The 22,307-nt window shown below is 42.3% G+C and overlaps 1 protein-coding gene and 1 long non-coding RNA gene across 2 annotated transcripts in view; one reads left to right on the top strand and one right to left on the bottom strand.

Moving 5' to 3' along the window:
• Positions 1-22,307, bottom strand: part of LOC309383178 — a 474,080-nt gene that overhangs the window by 443,420 nt on the left and 8,353 nt on the right. The window lies entirely within an intron of this gene.
• LOC309383156 (uncharacterized protein) lies at positions 1,871-5,686 on the top strand. The gene is made up of 2 exons (XM_081935360.1): positions 1,871-1,993; positions 2,705-5,686. Exon 2 carries the CDS (start codon positions 2,928-2,930, stop codon positions 4,956-4,958), a length of 2,031 nt encoding a protein of 676 aa, XP_081791486.1. The 5' UTR covers positions 1,871-1,993; positions 2,705-2,927; the 3' UTR covers positions 4,959-5,686.

Genomic DNA, 22,307 nt, shown 5'->3' with positions numbered 1-22,307 from the left:
GAAGCCCTCCGGAGGCTTCATGAGCTTCCCTGACGCCTACGGAGCGTTCAAAATGACCCTCCGAGCAAACCGGAAGTCACTTCCGGTTTGCTCGGAGGATCGTTTCGAGCGCTCCGAAGGCTTTAGGGACCATCCGGAGGCTTCCCTGACGCTTCTGGAGGGCGTCCGGGGGGGCGGGGGAGGCTGTTTTTGCCCTCGCCAAGCTCCTATAAAGCCTCTGGAGCCTGGGGAGAGCGAAAAAAGCATGTAAAAATGGGGGGGAGCGCCTGTAGTGCTCACATGCGCACTGGGGGTTGTGCATTGCATTATGGGTGTGGCGCACCTGCACATGACCCCCTTGCGCTCCTGCACTCCCCCCACTTATGGCATGCAAGCAAAAAAAGGTTCACCATTGCTGATCTAGGACCTTAACTCTTCTCATCATCAAATTGCATTTTGGGGAATAGGGCCCCATGCTCAAGCCTATCAAGATCTTTCTGTACCTTCAGTCCATCTGAAGCACAGGTGTCAAACTCGTGGCATCACACTGCAGTCCCGTGATGTATCGCAACATTTTTTCCCCTTCATGGATCTGGGGTGGGTGTGGCCTGTGCATGATGCATCCTGCCTGTGAGCCGCCAGTTTGACCCTCCTGATCAAGTGTTGGCTATTCCTTCCCCCTTGAACTTCATGAAATTTTAGGACTCAGCACCTGGCTAATCTTCTACAGCTAAGTAGAATCTGGCTTTGCTGTTCAAGCTTCCCTCAGTTGCAAAGGTAGGTTTTGAGGAGTTATCCCACACCCCCGAGATAAGAAACTGGCTGTAACAGTATTTACTGATCCCCAAAAGAGGCGCACTTTGTTTGCTTGCTTGTATTTCTATTCCCCCCCCCCCAAACAAAAGGATGCTTTCCCTTAGTTCTCAAGCTTCTGACTCTGATTGATTGATTCATTTATTAAGAAAATGTATATGTCCACCTAATGCAGGGGTGTCCAAACTTGGGAACTTTAAGACTTGTGGACTTCAACTCCCAGAATTCCCCAGCCAGCAAGTCTTAAAGTTCCCAAGTTTGGACACCCCTGACCTAATGCACTCATGGTGATTCCGGGTGCCTAACAATTAACCCCTTCCCATACAAAAACTAATGAACTCACACACACCCTGATTGCAGTGCAATTGCAGTGGCGATGAGTGCCCCTCGGGATGCCAGAAAGAACAAGTTCATCCTAGAGAGAAGCTATCAATGTGATCGTTGGTGATGAAAACCACTTACTGGCACATAGAGTAATCACTAGAGCAGCAGAGATGATTGGAGGCTAAAATATATAAAGAGCAGTTACTGGAATTGGGCATGTCTAGTTTAATGAAAAGAAGGACTAGGGGTGACAAGCTAGCAGTGTTCCAATATCTCAGGGCTTGCCACAAAGAGGGGATCAGCCTATTCTCCAAAGCACCTGAGGGCAGGACAAGAAGCAATGGGTGGAAATTAATCAAGGAGAGAAGCAATCTAGAACTAAGAAGAAATTCCCTGACAGAACAATTAATCAGTGGAACACCTTGCCTTCAGAGGTTGTAAATGCTCCAACACTGGAAGTTTTTACGAAGAGACTGGACAGCCATTTGGCATGCCTGAGCAGGGGGTTGGACTAGAAGACCTCCAAGGTCCCATCCAACTCTGTTATTCTATCTATTCCATTCTATTCTATTCATCAAAAATCTAGCAAACGCCTCAGAATAGACAAAAGGGACGTGTTTTTCGGGCTTTTGTCGCTAGATGGCGCGCTATACATCAGCGCCTAGAAAGCCGCCAATACAGTAGCGGCATCGGTGGTTGTTGAGTACTGGCATCCAACGGGAGGCGGAGAGACTGGGAGTGAAAGGCGTTGAAACAATCGGGTATTGCTAGAGTGGATGCGGGAGGGGAACTTCCTCTTCCGGCTCATCCATGGGAGGATGGTGGCACAAGCAGCGGCTCTCTCGCTCTTCCAAGGGTCGAAGCAGCAGCTGGAAAGGTGAGTTGAGGACAGGTCGGGGTGGAGCCCGGAACAAGTAGGGCTGTTTGGTTTTCTCCATTGTGTAGAAGCAGAGACTCAACTAAGCTGCAACTTACTCAGCTGCTACATATTTCTTCCCTCCCCGAATTTTAATTCCACTGGTGTCACTTGTTTTAAAAGTGGTGCCTTCAAATTTCTGCTGGTTGGGAAATTGAAAAAAACTCTCCTTCAGTTTAGGAGTCGCTTGTGCTTTTTATGAGCATGGTGCTTTCTTGGCCAAGAAAGGACTGTCATTGGCAAAACTGCTGCATTAAATATTGCAGATGTTCTGGGCACCATTTCTTCAGTTGAAGCCCCCCACAATCTCTAAAATTAGACCAAAAAGTTTTGAGTGTACCATTTCTGGGACATGGTTTTCCAACATATATTTGTAAGTGTGTATATCGGTATTTCTCTGTGTGTGCATGTCTGTATAATATATCCTCAGCTTTTCTAGATATATTTGATGATAACCCTTTGTAGTGCTAAGAATTTGTGATTTACTCAAGTCAACAAGATAATTTCACGATTATGTGAATGTGCCAAATGAATCATAATTAATGTTGGGGATTAATCTAGCGTTTTGGCATGTTTGCTTTTTCCTTGTAATGCATGCTTTCTACTTGTGGTTTTTCACCTGTTGGGCACCCATTCTATAAACAACCAATTAAATTTATGTCAATCTTCTAGACAAAGAGGATGCCAAGAAGAACATTCTGGATAAGTGAAAATCACAAGAGGAATTAAAGAAGAAAGTGAATCCAGTCAGCAATCAAAATCTTCCAGTTTCCTGCAGAAAACAACAAAACTCTCCTTCCCTGTCAAGTAACAAACAGAAGAGAATAACAGGAACTGGGTTTTGAGCCGGGAAAAAATTGAGACTCTGGAACTCATATCCAAATTCAGAAAAAAGATGGAAATACCTGGAAGTGAGTGGGAAGAACCCTGTGACTTGGATAATTATGTAGGGCAGGCAGTCGTGCGAGCCTTGCCCTGTGAAGAAATAAAGAATAGCTTGAATCAAAGTGCCAGGCAAGACGGGATCCAAAATATTTTTGACCTCCAGAATCCATTGGTGGAAACACCTCACCAATGTGGGAAAAGTACAGATTGTGGATCACAGCTGATTATGCATGAGAGTTTCCATACTGAAGAAAAACCGAATGAACGTTCCGGGTGTGAGAAGGTCTTTTGCTACAGCTCCTTCCCTTTTGAAAATAAAAGGACTTACACCGGAGAGAATCCATACCAAAGCTTCCAGTATGGAGATTTTAGCAAACATGCTCCTCTAGTCTTACACCAAAGGACTCCTACAGGTGAGAAACAATATGAGTGTCCGAACTGTGGAAAAGCTTTCAGTCAGAATTCCCACCTTGTAAACCATCAGAGGACACATACAGGGGAGAAACCATATGAGTGTCCAGATTGTGGGAAAGGTTTCAGTCAGAATTCCAATCTCTTGATGCACCAGAGGACTCACACAGGGGAGAAACCATATGAGTGTTCAGATTGTGGGAAATGTTTCCGTCTTAATTCCCATCTGGTGGTACACAAAAGATCTCACACGGGTGAGAAACCATATGAGTGCTTGGATTGTGGGAAAGGTTTCACTCATAGTTCCCACCTTGTGATACACAGGAGAACTCACACAGGAGAGAAACCTTATGAGTGTCCAGATTGTGGGAAAGGTTTCCGTGTAAATTCCCATCTGGTGGCGCACCAAAGGATTCACACAGGAGAGAAACCATATCAGTGTCTGGATTGTGGGAAAAGTTTCAGTCAGAATTCCCAACTGGTGGTGCACCAGAGGACACACACAGGAGAGAAACTGTATGAATGTCCAGAGTGTGGAAAAAGTTGCACTCACAATTCCGACCTCATGGTACACCTGAGGACACACACAGGAGAGAAACCGTATGAGTGTCCATATTGTAGGAAACGTTTCAGTCACAATTCCAACCTGGTGGTACACCAAAGGATACACACTGGAGAGAAGCCGTATGAGTGTCCGTACTGTGGGAAAAGTTTCAGTCGGAATTCTTACCTGGTGATACACCAGAGGACTCACACTGGGGAGAAACCATATCAGTGTTTGGATTGTGGGAAAAGTTTCAGTCACAGTTCTGAACTGGTGAGACACCAGAGGATACATACAGGAGAGAAACCGTATGAGTGTCCAGACTGTGGGAAAAGTTTCAGTCAGAATTCCAGCCTGGTGATACACAAGAGGACTCACACTGGGGAGAAACCATATGAGTGTTCAGATTGTGGGAAAACTTTTAGTCAGAACTGCTACCTAATTATACATGAGAGGACGCACACAGGGGAGAAACCATATGAGTGTCTCTATTGTGGGAAAAGTTTCATTCGGAATTATGCCTTGGTGATACACCAGAGGACTCACACTGGGGAGAAACCATATGAGTGTTCGGATTGTGGGAAAAGTTTCCGCCTGAGTTCCCATTTGGTGGTGCACCAGAGGATTCACACAGGGAAGAAACCATATGAGTGTCAGGATTGTGGGGAAAGTTTCAATCAGAATTGTCTCCTGGTATACCACCAGAGGGCACACACAGGAGAAAAACCGTATGAGTGTCCAGATTGTGGGAAAGGTTTCAGTAATAATTCTCACCTGGTGGTGCACCAGCGGATTCACACAGGAGAGAAACCATATGAGTGTCTGGATTGTGGGAAAAGTTTCAGTCGGAATTCTCACCTGGTGGTGCATCAGAGGACTCACACAGGGGAGAAACCATATGAGTGTCCAGATTGTGGAAAAGGTTTTAGTACTAGATCTAAACTTGTAAATCATGTAGGTTTACACATAGGGGAGAAACCTTTCAAATGTTCAGAGTGTGGACGGTGTTTTACTCAAAATTCCTCCCTTACTGCGCACAAGAAAATCCACATGAGGCAAAAGGTGATGAATATAGAGAAGGTTTGAGTTTCCTTTCTGATCTCCTTTGGAAATGCAGCTGATTTACTTTAGTAAAATGTCTTAGTACTAGACATTAGGGAAGAGAGAAACAAAATGGAAAATGTTAGTTCAGTTAGTTTAGCAGATATAGTATAATGGAATTCTGCAAAAAGTGTTTTGGGGTGGGGTGATTTTTTTGCATATTGATCATAGGGTATAGAAATGCAACATATAAAGTACAGGTACTCCTCAATTTACAACCACAATGGAGTCCAAAAATTTTTGTGAGGAATTTGTTAAGTGAGTTTTGCCCTATTTTACAACTTCTTTTGCCACATTTGTTAAGTGAATCACTGCAGTTGTTAAATTAGTCACATGGTTAAGTGTATCTGGTTTTGCCATTGACTTTGCTTTTCGCAAAAGGGATCACATGATCGTGGGACACTGTAACGGTCATAAATATGAGTCAGTTGTCAAACATCCGAATGTAAATCATGTGAGCACGGGGAAGCTACAATGGTCTTAAGTGTGAAAAATGGTCACAAGTCCCTTTTTTTCAGTGCTGTTGTAACTTTGAACGATCACTAAATGGACTGTTGTAAGACGAGGACTACCTGTATTAACCTTCTACCTAGATGTCCTCCCGATTTTCAGCCCCAGAATCCCCCAGCCAGCATACCTATTGAATAAAATATTTTGGAGTCATAGTAAAAATTTCTGATAAGTCCCAAAAATCTGCGGCAAATACATTATTAAAAAAATAGGAGCACTCATATTGTTATTCCTCAAATATGACAAAGAGGGTTTAAAGTTCATCTTTTCCTAACATTTTCAGAATTTTCGGTTAAAGAGAATTCTATTTAGATTATGGTAAGCTAAAGCCCAGATTAGAGAAGATATGAAGGAGGGTTTAGCAACAACCACACTGTAAAATTTTACAGATAAAGACTGTTGCACATTATAAGTGCTTAAGAATATTGAAGAGAAAAAATCGTGCTTTTGAGTGTAGGACCTTCATGTTTATTAGCAACCCTCTTATGATCTTGTTTCTTTAGAGGTACCCTTGGACGTCTGGTGGAAGATATTAATATCAAGGTGCTGCCTTTTTTTTGCATACTCCTTGGTAGTGTAGATCTGAGGGAAAAAATGTTTCATTTGTAAAAATGCATTGTATAAGAACCATAACTTTCAACAAGGAAAATAAAAGGGAAATATCAGCATTGCTATGAACATAGGGCAAAGAAATGCAAAGCTCTCTTCTCAAGACATGGGAGATTCCTTCAATTCTTTCACTCCACTCTCCGGACTGTTTTTAAATTTTTTTCCAAAAATGCCTACTAATAAAGAGGAGAATTATTTGGAGCAATTAAGAGGCATTTTAGTTATACAGAGGAATAACTCTTATTGTGCTGTATTTAAAAGACTCCAAATAATTCAAGATTGGTTCATTACATTGACAGAATTCAGAGATCAGATACAATGCCCCTGTGAACAATTCTGCATCTCCCTGTTGCTTTCAGATAGAATCCCTGCTATAACACGTTACCTGATTCTGAGGATCAGCACTTAACATTTTTCAGATAAGGGATGACCTGTGCCATAAATTAGTCTTGCTGAACATCCATCTTGTCGCATTAGACTTTGCACAGGGATAGATTTCATCTGCCACATATTAACCTTTATGCTCCCTGTTCCTAGCCTTCCTTTTAGACTTCTATTTTTATATGCACTCTCTCTTTTATATCTTTTAGCTTTTTAGAATAATTACTTTTGGATTTTTAATTATTTTCTATGCTTTTTAACTTAATGTATACCCATGTTCCTTACCCTGGTCTTTTGGGCGCTGCTGTTATCACATCGGATTTTATTATCCTTAGGAGATGAAAATGCTTGAAATGTTTCAAAAGGCCTCTGGGTCTTTGAGAGGACCATACCATAATGCAAATTGTTAGTAACTACAGCAGGGGTGTCAAACTCATGGCCCGCGGGCCGGATGCATCACGTGCTGGCCTCGCCCACCCCAGGTTTAGCAAAGGGGGGGAAAGTCACGTGACATGATGCCGCACGTTTGACACCCCTGGACTACAGTATTCTGACATCTTTGGGGAATAAAAGAGGGACATTAGCAAAGAGGGAATGGGAGGGAATAACTTGGAAGAATTAGTGGTTATCTGCTGCAAGAGTTCGTTGCAGAGAGTTTATTATCATTATTATTATTATTATTATCATCATCATCATCATCTGAAAATGGTTTTTTTTTTTTGTCTTTTGGGACGTGTCTCATACATACAACCAAAATGCCAAATGGCCAAAAAGAGGGGCAGTGGGGAGGAATAACAATGTATGCCTTGCTTAAGATTTAAGTGCAGAATATTAATCAAGGATGTTATTCATTTATTTTATTCATTCATGTATCAAACTTCTTAACCGCCTATCTCCCTCATAGAGGACCTCTGAGCAGTCTACAAATTAATAAGTATAATAAAACATTAAAAAATTAAACAATTTAAGATTAAAAATATAAAACACTACAAATTTATTGATACATTAATATTAAATTTAAATTAATTGAATTTGAATATGCAAAATACAAAGTAGAAGCATTGAAACTGACTCTAGTAATGGAATACCAAACACAGAGCCCCTTTCAATAAATAGATGAATTGGACCGCACAAAATCTAACAATGAATGACTTCAACCAAAATTAACCAATCCTCTTAGAGATGGATGTTGTCATGTCATTTACGTAAACTTCCATACTGCAGTTACCACTTTTCTGTTAAAGGAACAGATGTGAATTCTCTCCATCTTTGTACTGTTAACTGAAGATAGATCAATTCTATTAAAAATATACCCTGCATTCTGTGATGTTTCTATCTTGTGATTAAAGAAACAAAAAGCTGCTTTAATGGGCTTAGGAGCCATTCTACATCTTCCTCTCTTTTTATGTTGTTTTCCCCTTTAAAGTCATATTTTGCAACAGTAGTATTTCCAAGTGGTGAGCAATTCACATTCACCAGAGGTCCTGAGGATGGGGTGCTTCTCCCAAGGCTTGTCTTTGTGACACTCAGAATTACAAACAGCTGGGAGTTTCATTGAAAACTTGTTCAATTGGAAGGAGATCCATGTGAGTCTCTGGCACCCAAAAATTGGGAGGCATCCAATAGCACCTTTCAGACTACCATGTTTTATTGAGAGGCATATAGCTGTATCAGCTATGCATTTTAATACAATTGGTTAGACAGCAAAGGTGGTGATAGAAACCTGACATACCACAGAAGGATTAACACATTATAGTTTATCTTTTTCTTTGTACTGTGTATTTCATTACATTAAAATTTTCCTGATTATCAAAAAGAAATGCTTCACACAAAGAGCATGGTGACTTACACATTTTGCATTCAAATGCACAGCAGCACAAATTTTACAACCCTTTAAAATAATGTTTCTTTCTATAGTTTAGGAGTTTCTTCTACCATATATAGTCACCCTCTCTTTTTAAGCACATTTTTTCGAGGCCCTGTTGTGTGCCTCTTGCTTCGACATAATGGAGATTTCTGGGCAAGCAGGTGGCATTTACTGGTACCATTTAGCAGATTTAAAATCTTCACGAACAAAGCTGGCTTGTTGGGAACAGCAGATTCAAGACAATTTGGAGATCTCTTGTCAGTACAAGGGAAGGCGGCTCCTTTGGGGCCTCTATCTTGCCTTGTCCCAAATCCTTGAGAGCCACAGGAAATCAGTCAAAATTTTTGGGATATAGAGTGGTTTTGATCTCTCCTGAGAACCAGCCCTGCGAAAGGAAAGAAATTTTTAGGTGAGCTTTCTGCAAACTACTTCTTTTACTCAAACCTTGGGAGTAATAAGGCTGAAATCTAACTCCTCTGGAGATTGGAAAGGCTGCTCAGAGCAATTCTTCCCTCTAATGAGATTTAGGCTTCAGTATAATACGAATAGAAAGACAGACTCAATAGACCACTAGTTTTTTTTTTCTGCCATCAATTTTCTATGTATGATTTTTTTGCTTAAAGACATTTGGGCTTCTCATCTACTGAAGAACTGAAGAAGCTTCTTGGATGAGAAGCCAAACGTCTTCAACAAAAAAACATAGAAAGTCCAGTTGCCTTTTGAAAAAACACATTTACGTAAACCAAAGAAAAACATCTCTGAAGGTAGGTGTGTGTGTATGTGTGTTGGCAGGCTCCGCCCACCCACCCAGATGCTTCTGCACATGTACAGAAGATGTGCGCACGAGCAAACCACTAGTAAAATTAATTGAAACCCGCCACTGGTGTGTGTGTGTGAGAGAGGGAGGGAGGGAGGGAGAACCATGGGAAAACAGGCAACCTTCCTTGGTAAAAACAGGCACACCTTCCTTGGTGAAGTCAGTTCCGGCCAGTTCTTCATCTTAGGGGGGATGCAGGAGAACTCCTCATAATCATTCCCCTTGGTTTACCCAAGGGTGCTTTTTTCAAGAGGCCGCTGGACTTTCTGGTTTTTCTTTGAAAACATTTTGTTTCACATCCAAGAAGCTTCTTCAGTCTTCAAATAAACCCCAGAAAGTCCAGTGGCCTCTTGAAAAAAGCACCTTTGGGACAGCCATGACTTGGATGACTGAGAATCTCCATAGACATCTTCCCTTGGTTTAATTCTCACTTCTTGCAAAGGGATAGATCCTTGATATGGTCGGTCAATATCAATTTGAATAGAATTCTTTATTAGCCAAATGTGATTGGACACACAAGGAATTTGTCTTTGGTGCATAGGCTCTCAGTGTACATACAAAGACAATGTAAGGTTCGAGAATATGTTTAAACCCATAGAAGTTTGACAATACATCCAAGTCACAATGAGCCAAAAATGAGACTTAAACGGAGACTTGACTAACAATCAGTGTTTAATCTTTGATCCAAGTTTAAAGACATGATGGTCAGTTGTTCCCAACATGCCCCAAGGATATGCAGGGAAGAATTACACTTCAGAAAAGGTGTAACTCCTTTTTATACTGTTAGAAATGTTATAAACATCAGTAAAAACCCCCAATCCTGGGCTTTTTGATTTGTTTATCCTCTGGATAGGATAGAGTATCTTAATTCTCCCCTTCAGCTATCTCCTTATCTCTCTGAATTAATCACTTAGCTTCTCAGGGCGATCAAAAGGTGTCACCTTTACAGCTCCTGTCATAGTTCTGTGCCCATAGATTGTAGGAGATTGATAAGAGTTCAAATGACAAGGATCACACCTTTTGACATTTGCCAGATATTTTACAGACCATAATAACAGTGCCACAGGAAGTCAGTTGCAGGAAACAAAAGGCACTTACAGCATGCAAGCATATCCGTTACAAATACAAGGCATAATATATGTGTGTTACAGAAAACAAATGTTTCTACTAAAACCAGCAAGTTTGTATCCTTATTACTATTCCCCTTCAACAAGATACATTCGTCAAGAATCATAAGGTACAACAATGATAGTCAATGGGTTCGAATAAGCAATCAGGAAAGAACGATGAGAAGACTAATAGTAATAGTAATGCAGACTTAGTAAATAATTTGACAGTGGTGAGGGAATTATTTGTTTAGCAGAGTGATGGCATTGGGGAAATAACTGTCCTTGTGTCTTCTTGTCTTGGTGTGCAGTGCCATATAGTTTTGAGGGTAGGAGTTGAAACAATTTATGTCCAGGGTGTGAGAGGGTCTGTAGATATTTTCACAGCCCTCTTTTTGACTCATACAGTGTACAGCTCCTCAATGGAAGGCTGGTTGGTAGCAATTGTTTTTTCTGCAGTTCTGATTCTCCTCTGAAGTCTATGTCTGTCTTGTTGGGTTGCAGAACCAAACCAGACAGTTATAGAGGTGCAGACGACAGACTCAATAATCACACTCAAAAGAGAAATCTGGCAACCACCATCTGGCAACCATGGGACAAAGCGTGTTTTTTTTTCAGCCTGAGGTCGCTCGACGGCGCCCTCAAGCCGCCTCTGAAAACAGGCCCTCTTTGTGAGGTAGAGCATTCGAGTCCTGGATTGCTAGAGAGGATGCCGGAGGAGAGGGAGGGTAGAGGAACTTCCTCTTCCGGCGCACCTGGAGGAGGATGGTCGCGTGGGGAGCGGCTCTCGTGCTCTTCCCAGGGTCGCGGCAGCTGCAGCTGGAAGGTGAGTTTAAGGAAGGTCGGAGGAGAGAGGCCGGGAGCAAGTCGGGCTCTTTGGTTTCCTCCACTGTATATATTATTCTTTCCTTCCTCGATTTTTATTCCAATAGCACTGCAGGCTTTAAAAAAAAACTGGGTGCCTTTAAAGTGGTGCTTTCAACCTTCTGCTAGTTGGGAGGTTTAAAAAGATTGGAAAAAGTCTCATTCATTCACTTTGGGGTTGTTGCTATTTATTCCTTCCTTCCTCCCTCCCTCCCTCCCTCCTTCAAATTTTATTCCACTAATTCCTGCATGAGTTGAAACGGGGCCCTTCATTTTTTTTCTTCTGATTTAAATGTCTCCTTTAGATTCCATTGGTGCTGCACACTTTAAAAGTGTTGCCTGCAATTTTCTGCTGGTTGGAAGATTTAAATATTTTCCTTCACTTTAAAGGTTGACTCCTTGTGCGTTTTTTTTAATGAGCGTGTTTTCTTTGCAAGTGAAGCGTTTTGTGGCAAAACTGGTGATTTAAATCTTGCAGATGCTTTGGGCACCATTTCCACCCTTAAAGCTCCTCCCCTCCCCCCCCATCTCAAAAATGAGACAAAAAAATTTGAACGTACCCACTCCTGGGACATTTGTGAGGCTGAAATAACACAAGCATTTTAACATATGTACCTTTATACTGTAGGTGGGTGGATTTGTATTTGTGTTCATGTATCTGTATAAACTATCATCGGCATTTCCACATATATTTGATAATGGTTTCAATATGTCAAATGAATCCTAAATAATGTTGAAGGTTAATCTAGCCTTTTGGACTGTTTTATTTCTTCCTAGGGATGTCACAGCTCTCCTTTCTTGAATAGGACTGCATTTTTTTTCCTGGCAATTTTTCTGACATTGCTGATGATGAGGCAGTGTCTCTTAACACCCCTCCCTTTGATATAGCCGTTTAAAAAATAATCGGATCATTAAAGGTGCCTAAGATGGGGCAGCCATCGGATGCCTAGTGCAGTGCCAGGCTTGCCTGCCCTGAGCCTCCTAAAGGCTCCTTCCATCCCCTGAGGCATTCCATACCCCACTTCTCTGCCTTTAGGGTCCCTGCAATTCTCTATCTTCCTTCCCACCCATCGATCTTGGAGAAATCAAGCACCGGGAGTTTGCGAGGCTCCAGTGAGCAAGGGGAGATCCCGCTGGATACAGTTTGCAACTTCCAACAAGCAAGGGGGAGATCAGGCTGTATCTTGCAAGCCTCTTGTTGCTTTCCCACCCAGGGACTTGCAAGAGTTAGTGTACTTCAGGGCTCAGAAGCATCAAACATAACGTTCTGTTTTTGCAGTTTCCTAGGGAGGCGTCTAGCCCGCTACAGGATCAGCGTCCTTACCGAGCTAGCCTTGTGGCAAATTCAAGTCCAGAAATATTAAAATCTCCAAGAAAAAAAAACTCATATCAAAAGAAAGCTTCTCTTAAATAACAAATGAATACCCCCAAAAAACTGTTTAAGAAATGAAGGAAGTGATTTTGATTTTTCATGTACTAACTGCAGCTAGAATTGTATTTGCACAACAGTGGAAGAATGATAAGATCCCAACAGATGAGAGTGTAACTAAGAAAATATTAGAATGTGCAGAAATGGATAGACTAATACTTACTATTAAGGACAAAGAAGAAACTGAATATTTTGATATGGGACCTATTTTAGCAATGGTTAAACAACAGAAACAGAAGTTAGAAATGTGGGGATATAAAAGGGGTAAATGTTAAAAGATTTGTTAAAGTAGATAAGTTAAATAGTATTGCTATTATAGTATTAATGTTATTGTGATGAATGCCATTGTAAGCATTTTGATTATGGTTGCCTAAAAACAATCGTATAACACACTTTTTGATGGAAATTGAATTTTTGTATGTTTTTATATATAAAATAAATAAAACGGGGGGAGAAATGAGGAAGTATAAGTTAATTGTTCAACAGCATCACAAAAGAGATTCCTCTGCCTCTCAGTCGACCAATCAGTGAGAAAAACCACTTCAACAATCTTCTTGCCAGTATTGATTGTACAAAGGACAAATTCAGTGATTCCTAGATTGTTTTTCGATTGCAATGTATGCTTTTTCCTTTGGGGTTTTCATTTTATATACAATCATTACACTAACTCCCCATTTTTTAATCTTTCAGATGAAGAGGATTCCAAGAACAACATTCTGGACAAGTGAGAATCACAAAGAACATTAAAAAGGAAAGAAAATCTTTTTTTTTTTTTGTCTTCTTCGCTAGGAAAAAACAAAAGTCATATCCAAATTTAGAAAAAAAGATGGAAATATCTGGAAATCAGTGGGGAGGAAGCTGTCACATAGAGAGCCATATAGGGCAGGCAGTCATGCAAGCTTTGCCCTGTGAAGAACGAAAGAGTAGCTTAAATCAAAGCACCATGCCAGAAAAGATTCAAAATATTTTTGACCTTCAAAATCCAGGAATATTAGTGGTGGAAAAGCCCTGCAGATCTACATATCATGAGAAAAGCATAGATTGCAGATCACAACTGATTACACCTGAAGGGATGCACACCGGAGAAAACCTGAACACTTGTTCAGAATGTGGAAAGGTATTTTACTACAGCTCTCATCCTTTTGAGGATAAAAGGACCTACAGTGATGGGAATCCATACCAATGCTCTCAGTGTGATAAGAGTTTTCGCAAGGACACACCCCTACTGATTCACCAGAAGACACACACAGGTGGAAAACCATATGAGTGTATGGATTGTGGGAAACATTTTACTTACAATTCCCACCTGGTGAAACACCAGAGGACTCACACAGGGGAGAAACCTTATGAGTGTCCAGATTGCGGGAAAAGGTTCCGTACTAATTCACACTTGGTGGCCCACAAGAGGACTCACACAGGGGAGAAACCACATCAGTGTATGGATTGTGGAAAAAGTTTCAGTCGGAATTCCCAACTAGTTATTCACCAGAGGACACACACAGGAGAGAATCTATATGAATGTTTGGACTGTGGGAAAAGTTTCAGTCAGAATTCCCATCTGGTGGTACACCAAAGGACACACACAGGAGAGAAACCGTATGAATGTCCATATTGTGGGAAACGTTTCAGTTACAGTTCCAATCTGGCAGCACACCAAAGAATTCACACTGGGGAGAAATCAAATGAGTGTCCGGATTGTGGGAAAAGTTTCAGTCGGAATTCCTACCTGGTGATACACCACAGGACTCACACTGGGGAGAAACCGTATGAATGTCCTGATTGTGGGAAAAGTTTCATTCACAGTTCTGAACTGGTGAGACACCAGAGGACGCACACAGGAGAAAAACCATATGAATGTCCAGACTGCGGGAAAACTTTCAGTCAGAGTTCCAGCCTGGTGTCACACAGGAGGACTCACACTGGGGAGAAACCGTATGAGTGTCCAGATTGTGGGAAAACTTTCAGTCAGAGTTGTTACCTGGTTATACATGAACGAACTCACACAGGGGAGAAACCATATGAGTGTCTATATTGTGGGAAAAGTTTCATTCGGAATTACTCCTTGGTGATACACCAAAGGACTCACACAGGGGAGAAACCGTACAAATGTATGGATTGTGGAAAAAGTTTCCGTCTTAATTCCCACCTGGTGGTCCATCAGAGGACTCACTTGGAGAAGAAACCTTACGAGTGCCAGGATTGTGGGGAAAGTTTCAGTCAGAATTGCCTTTTGGTATACCACCAGAGGCGACACACAGGAGAGAAACCATATGAGTGTCCAGATTGTGGGAAAAGTTTCAGTAACAACTCCCACCTGGTGGTTCACCAGAGTATTCACACAGGTGAGAAGCCGTATGAGTGCCAGGAATGTGGGAAAACGTTTAGTCGTAATTCTCATCTGCTGATACATCAGAGGTCTCACACGGGGGAGAAACCATACGAGTGTCAGGAGTGTGGGAAAACTTTCAGTCGGAATTCCCACTTGGTGATACACCAAAGAACTCACACAGGAGAGAAACCATACGAGTGTCCTGATTGTGGGAAAGGTTTCACTACTAAGTCTAAACTTGTAGTTCATGTAGCTTTACACATTGGGGAGAAACCATTCAAATGCCCAGAGTGCGGACGTAGCTTCACACAAAATTCCTCTCTTACTGCACACAAGAAAATCCACATGAGGCAGAAAGTAATGAGTCTGGAAAAGTCTTGACTTTCATTTCTGATCTGTCATTAGAAGTGCAGGAGATGTAGGGAGGCCTAATGGAAGCATCAGCCCACCTGCCTCAGGCCTTCCCCACCTCACAATACGCAGCCAGTGGCCCAGCTGTCCTGCTAGCAAGAATCAGTGGGGAAGGAATCTCTATCTGCATTTTCTAATTCTGCCTCTGCCCTTCTTTCTCCCAAGATGCCCTGCATTTATAGGACAAAGGAAGGACCAGTTCCTCAGCTTTTGGGGGGCTTTTTTCCACTAATCAGCTGTCTGACCATTAGCTGTCCATGGGGATGCTGCGAAGCTCCTCTACCTCTCTAGGCTTTGGGAAGAGGGCCCTTGCTGAAAGGGCAGCTTCAGGACAAGCTTCCCAAACCTTTCCCTGCCTTAACATCCTCTCCTTTCTCTCTCTCCCGAAAAAAAAATCTTCAGTAAAACAAAAAACAAAAAAACCTGGGAAGGATGGGCTTGTTGATCTTCCTTCACCCTGCCCCAATTAGGTGCTAAAACTAATTTCTCCCTCTGCCTTCTAGCCAACATCCTTTTTAAAAAACCTTACTTTGACTCCAGGCTGAAGAGTGGAAAAATGAAGAGCGAAGAGACTTTTTACTTCCAGTGAAAAAATGACTAACCAAACACATGCCCAGGGAGGGATCCCTGAAAGGTTTTTTTTTTCCCTGGGCTGTAGCACTTGAAAGATTAACTGAAGGACTGGCATTCCTTCAGTTTGTATGACGCACCTGGATGAGGGAGAGTCTAAGAATTACTCCAAAGAGAAAATATTTCTGTAGCCTTTCCCCCCTGAGGTTAAAAAAAAAAAACCACAGCAAATCTCTAAAAGTTTGTGCCAGAAAATAGAGGATGCTGGGTCTTTGCAAGCTTAAACTGTCAGACTGCCTGTAAAGCCAGCTAGGGCTTAAAAGACTAGACTGCTGCAGTCAAAATTGTGACTTTCTGAGGGATGGAGGACATTAAGGAAAGGGAAGGTTTGGGAAGCTTGTCCTGAAGCTATGTTCCCTAAACCCATCTCGTGTTCCTAGTCCTCCTTTTAGATTCCATTTAAGATTCTGTATTTATATATGCCTTCTTTTTTATACCTTTTAATTTTCTATAATAATAGTTATTTTAGCAATTATTTAGATTATTTTCTTTTTAATTGAATGTACCATACAATCCTTATGCTGGTCTTTCGGCATAATAAAGATTTCATTTGATTTCACCAGGTTATATAGTACTTTTTTTGTCTCCAATAGATCACATTGCATATGAATTCTTTGCAGAAAAATATCTAACAAACCAGGACCAGGCCAGGAGTGAGGAGGAACCAAGAGGCTTTTTCGAAGCTCCAGGTGGCTTCAAATTTAAATGTGCAAAGTTTTAAAAGAATCAAATTATATTTAATTTTCTCTACTTTTCTCTCTCTTGGTGCCATTTTTTTTCGGGTGCACTCATTATCACACCAGATTTAGGAGATGAAAAACCTTGAAGTGATTCAAAAGCCTCTCTTTGAGAGGACCATACCGTAATTCAAACTCTTAGTGACTACAGTATTCTGATGTCTTTGGGGAATAAAATGGGATATTAGGGCAAAGGGAATGCAAAGGAAGAACTAACCCTAATTGTAACACTATCTTTTTTTTTACAACCATTTAAAATGTTTATTTGAAAAGTTTATTTCTTTTACCAAATTTAAACAGATCCACCCTCTTTCTAAGCCCTCTTTTTCTACTCCCTGCTATTATGTCTCTCACTTTCACCTAGAGGAGACTTTTTGTGCAAAGGAATTTACAAAAGAAGATGGCATTTATCATTGTGGGTGTCCCCATCTCTGGAGGCTTTCAAGAAAAGTCTGGACGGCCATTTATCTGAAATGTTATAAACTCCTGCTCCAGCAGGGGGTTGGACTAGATGACCTCCAAGGTCCCTTCCGACTTATTCCATCTTCTTTTTCTAGGAGATTTAAAATCTTCAGGCACAAAGGTGGCTTGCTGAGAACACCAGCTTCAAGATTCTGGATGAACTTGGACACAACCAAGTGAAACGGGTTCCCTTGGAGTCTGGCCTGCTGGTGCTCTCAAGCTGGTTCCCCTTGAAAGCCACAGGAAATCTGTCAATCTCTACAGCTTTGAGATGTAGAGAGGTTTGGAAAGGACAGGAATCTGAATCAGTTTTCTGCAAACTAGTTTTCTTGTTTTCCTCAAAGTTGCTTGAGAATCTATATATATAAAAGTGAAAACCCCTCATGCCGCATCACAAAATCTCCAGAACCATAAAGCCTACAAACTTGAAATGTGTCATGTATGTTCCTCTTGGCTTCTCGGTGCTTGCTTAGAAAGGATTTTTCAAAATGACCATCAGATCATTAGTATTGCTTATATTATTATTAACACGCTATGATGCTAAGCAGTTCTACTCCCCCCTCCCCACCTGAAAAGATCTCTGTTCAAACTGCCACTTGGGTGTGGCCAGTGTGTGACTCATCCGACCAGCTGGCTGGGAGTTTGGTGAGGAGCCTGAGGGAGAGAAGGGGATAAGATAGGAGAGATTTCTGTGGGGCAAGCCTGAGGGATAGGGGAGCGGAGGGGTCTGTGCAGGGGTGGGCTCCTGCCAGTTCTAACCTCTTCTATAGAAGAGGTTCCACAAATCTACAGTGCCATTTAGAACCGGTTCCAGCTCCCTCCCCCCGCCCATCCGCACATCATCAAGATGAAGAGCTAGAGGAGGAATTCTGGGAGTTGAAGTCCACAAGTCTTAAAGCTGTCAAGTTTGAACACCCCTGGGTTTTTTTTTTCTAAAGGATTAGGGGTGCAAGGGTCTTGTAACTTGACAGCTTTAAGACTTGCGTGCTTCAATGCCAAGAGTTCCTGAGCCAACATTTTGGTTGCTAAGCAAGAGCGTTGTTAAGTGAGTTTCACCACATTTTACAAGTTGGCCATGCCCACCCAGTCACCTGACTGCCAAGCCACTCCCACTCAGTCAGATGGCTGGCAAGCCACTACCACAAAGCAAGCCACACCTACAGAAGAGTTTCTAAAAAATTTTTGAAACCCACCACGGGTTCTGTGGGACAAGCCTGAGGGAGCGAAGGGGAAAGGAGAGGCCAACCGTAACTACTCATTAATTTTCAAGCTGTGTTGATTTATCAAGCCCAATCATATAGTTTCGTAGCGGAGCACGGGTATTCAGCTAGTAATAGATAAAGCTGAAATCTAACTCCTCTGAGAAGGCTCCTCAGAGTAATTCTGCCTTCTAGCAAGCCTCCTCAATAATATAGATAGGAACAACATATAAATCTTGTGTCTAGATGTAATTCATAGGCAATGCCAGCGGATACTTCCAGTGTTCTTTCACATTTCTATTAATAGGATGAAGTTGGCAATCATTTAGAATCTCCACAGAAACTTGACTGTTCAAATTTCCCTCAGTGGGATTTGAGGAGTTATCCTGCACCCCAAGACTGGCTGGAAGAATCTCCACCGATCCCCAAAGGAGCACTTTGTCGTTGCCTGTTTGCACATTGTTTACACATACACACACCTGCTGCCATCTGAGGATGCTTTCCTTTGGTTTAGGTCTGGCTTCTTGCAAACAAAAGCCGCTGGCTCAGTTGCAGTGGCATGACTGAGTGGCTTTGCAAGAACAAAGGGTGACTCAAAAGGATAAATTGTCCTGGAGAGGAACAACTGATGTGGCCGGTAGATGTCGATTTGAAGACATATAATAATTTAAAAAAAATTATGGCAACCGCCTCAGGATTAAAGATCCGACAAGCTGTCTTTTTCAGCATTATGTTCTCTAAACAAGAGAAGATACAAAAAGATGGTGTTATAAAACCACAACTATATTGAAAATGGCCTGGGTTTCCCCCCCCCCTAATCATAAACAATGACAGCTCAAGGGAAACATGATTGAACAATCAGGTTTGTTGGCTATTTTTCTTCTCACAAGAAGCTTGGTGGTTTAAGAGCTTCACGTTTGTAGCGATTCTCAGTCCTCCAGGTCATGGTTGTCCCAAAGGTGCTTTTTTTTTTTCCAGGAGGCAACTGGACTTTGCTATTTTTTCTTTTGAAGACGTTTTGCTTCTCATCCAAGAAGCTTCTTCAGCTCTGACAGGATAGTGGAGAATGGAAGGATTTATATTTCTTGCAGACGGCTGGTCATTTGCATTCTTGTAGAGGGTCCTTGAAGCACTTGGAGGTTTATCTCTGTCCTCAGGATCACCTGAGTGGTGCAAATGTGGTCTGAAACTTTTCCTCTGGAAAAAATTCCAGCTGCCTGCAAGGCACATAAATCCTTCCATTCCCCACTATCCTGTCAGAGCTGAAGAAGCTTCTTGGTTGAGAAGCGAAACGCCTTCAAAGAAAAAACCAGAAACATCCGTTGCCTCCTGGAAAAAAAGCACCTTTGGGACATTTAAGGGCTTCGGTTTTAAGTGTGTCAGCATCCTCTCTCAAAAAGACTGGGCTAGTCCAATGCCCCACGTTTTGCATGGCTTCTCAGCGGGTGTGTTCTGTACTAACAAAACCCGAAGAGCAGAGCTCTGAAAACAGTTAACGGCTTGTGAGGTAGAACATTGGTGTGTTGGATTGCTAGAGAGGAACGTCGGAGGAGAGGAGAAGCGTGCAGGAACGGCTGAGCCGTGGGAGGATAGAAACATGGAAATAGAAGCGGCTCTTCACGGGGTCGAAGCAGCAGCTGGAAGGGGAGTTAAATGAAAGGTCAGAGGAGAAGCTGGGAGCAAGTAGGGCTGCTTGGTTTCCTCCACGGCGTAGAAGCAGTGAGGCCGAAACACACCGGTTGCTATTTATTCCTTCCCCCCACAATTTTTATTCCACTCTTCCTGCATGATTTGAAACAGGTCCCTTTAATTTACTTCTGGTTCAGAGATTTCAAGGTCTCGTTCGCATTCCAGTGGCACTGCACACTTTGAAAGTGTCACCTGCAATCTTATGCTGGTTGGAAGATTTAAAAAAGTCTCCTTCCCTTTAGCGCAGGGGTGTCCAAACTTGGGAACCTTAAGACTTGTGGACTTCAATCTCCTCTTTAAAAACTTCCAGTGATGGAACACCCACAGCTTCTGGAGGCAAGCCATTCCATCGATTAATTGTTCTCAGTATAAGGATATTGCTCTTTATTTTAGGTTGGATCTCTCCTTGGTAAGTTTCTGTTCGTTATCCCAAAGGTGCTTTTCCAAGAGGCAATTGAACTTTCAGATTTTCCTTTGAAGACGTTTTACTTCTCATCCAAGAAGCTTCTTCAGCTCTGAAGCTTCTTGGATGAAAAGCAAAATGTCTTCAAAGGAAAGAGAAGAAAGTCCAGTTGCCTCTTGAAAAAGCACCTTTGGGACAACCATGACCTGGATGACCGAGAATCTCCATAGATCAAGGGTGTCAAACTCAAGGCTCAGATCTCGCCCGTAGGGTCTTTAGATCTTGCCCCTGGGACTGCCCTGGAAACAGTGAAGGACTGTGGGCGGCTTGAGCTCCGTTTTCGCTGGCAGAGGGTTGCAGGAGCCGTCACAGCCAAAAAAGGAACTCTGGAGCCTGTTTTTTTCTGGCAGAGTGTTTGGGCCACCACAGGTGCCCTCAACACGAGTGATGTTGAGCTGGCCACGCTCACTCTGGACATGCCACCCCCAAAGGTCAAACATAACCCTGATGTGGTCCTCAATGAAATCGAGTTTGACATCCCGCCATAGATATTTCCATCCATTACTTCTTGCCCTGTCTTCAGAATAACTTGACTCCCTTTTCGTGATAGCCTCTTGAATATTGGAAGGCTGCTCTCGTGTCACCCCTAGTCCTTTTGTTCATTAGACATACCCAGTTCCTGCAACCGTTCATCATATGTTTTAGTTTCCACTGCCCTCATCAACTTTGTTGCTCATCTCTGCACTCTTTCTAGAGCAGCGATGTATTACCTTTTTGCCATCGCGTGCCAAAAGCATGGGGGGCATAGGGAAGTCATACGTGGGCATGCCCAAACCCATAATTCTATGTGTGCGACCCCCAATGCATGCACACACAACTCTCCCCCCACGCATGTGCATGCGACCCCCACCCTCTCCCCCACTTTGGTGCAGCCTCCCCCTCCAGGGCCCCTAGAGGCTTCCGGAGGGAGAAAAACAGCCCTACGGGCAAACTGGAAGTTCAGGAACGGACTTCTGGGTTGCCTATAGGGCCATTTTTCTCCCTCCGGAGGCTTCAGGGAAGCCTCCTGAAGGCGAAAAACGGACAAAAATGAAAGCTGAAGTCAGCTGGCCAGCACTCGCATGCGCGCTGGAGCTGACAGGCCAACACCTTGTGTGCCCTAACAAATAGCTCCGTGTGGCACGCGTGCCATAGGTTCGCCATCACGGTTCTAGAGTCTCAATATCTTTTTGTATTATGTGACCAAACCTGGACACAGTATTCCAAGTATGGTCTTACCAAAGCAGTATAAAGCGGTATTAACACTTCAGTATTCCATGTCTGGCCTCAGTCACAGAATTGTTCTGAATCCCTCCCCTTCCTGTTTATAACTTTCACTTTCCATAAAGATATATTTTCGTGTGTTAACATGTATGTAAATCTTCAGACACTTCAAAGATTAACTGACTCCACTCTTGCAAATAAGATGATGTTATTTTGAGTGAGTGGAAGGGAAATGCCAGTCTGGATTTCTCTCAGGAATGAACTTGAAGCCAGGATCTGTTTTCAAGAAATGTTTTATTCTGGTTCCCAAATAGGAATATGTGATGACAATTATTTGATAGAAGGGCAGAAAGCAAAATTGTATGGTTTTTCTTTTCCCAATTCCTTTTCTGTTTCTCTGTTCATTTTTGCTTGTGTTGCATACATTTTACTACATTAAACTTTTTTTACTTTAAGAAAAAATGTGACTATTGTGGTGGTATTATATGTGCATTGTGCATATCTCTTACAACCGCATGAAATGTTTCTTTGGAAAGTTTATCATTTTCTTTTAGTGTATATGGACAGTCACTTCCTCCTTTCTAAGACAGAAAAGCTGTTCCCAGACTCTTCCTGATATACTGTATAG

The sequence above is a fragment of the Natrix helvetica genome, assembly GCF_964273705.1.
Source record: "Natrix helvetica genome assembly, chromosome: 1".
In the NCBI taxonomy this organism is placed as follows: domain Eukaryota; kingdom Metazoa; phylum Chordata; class Lepidosauria; order Squamata; family Natricidae; genus Natrix; species Natrix helvetica.
The sequence above is the reverse complement of the archived record's forward strand: the minus strand, read 5'-3'. Positions and strand labels throughout refer to the sequence as shown.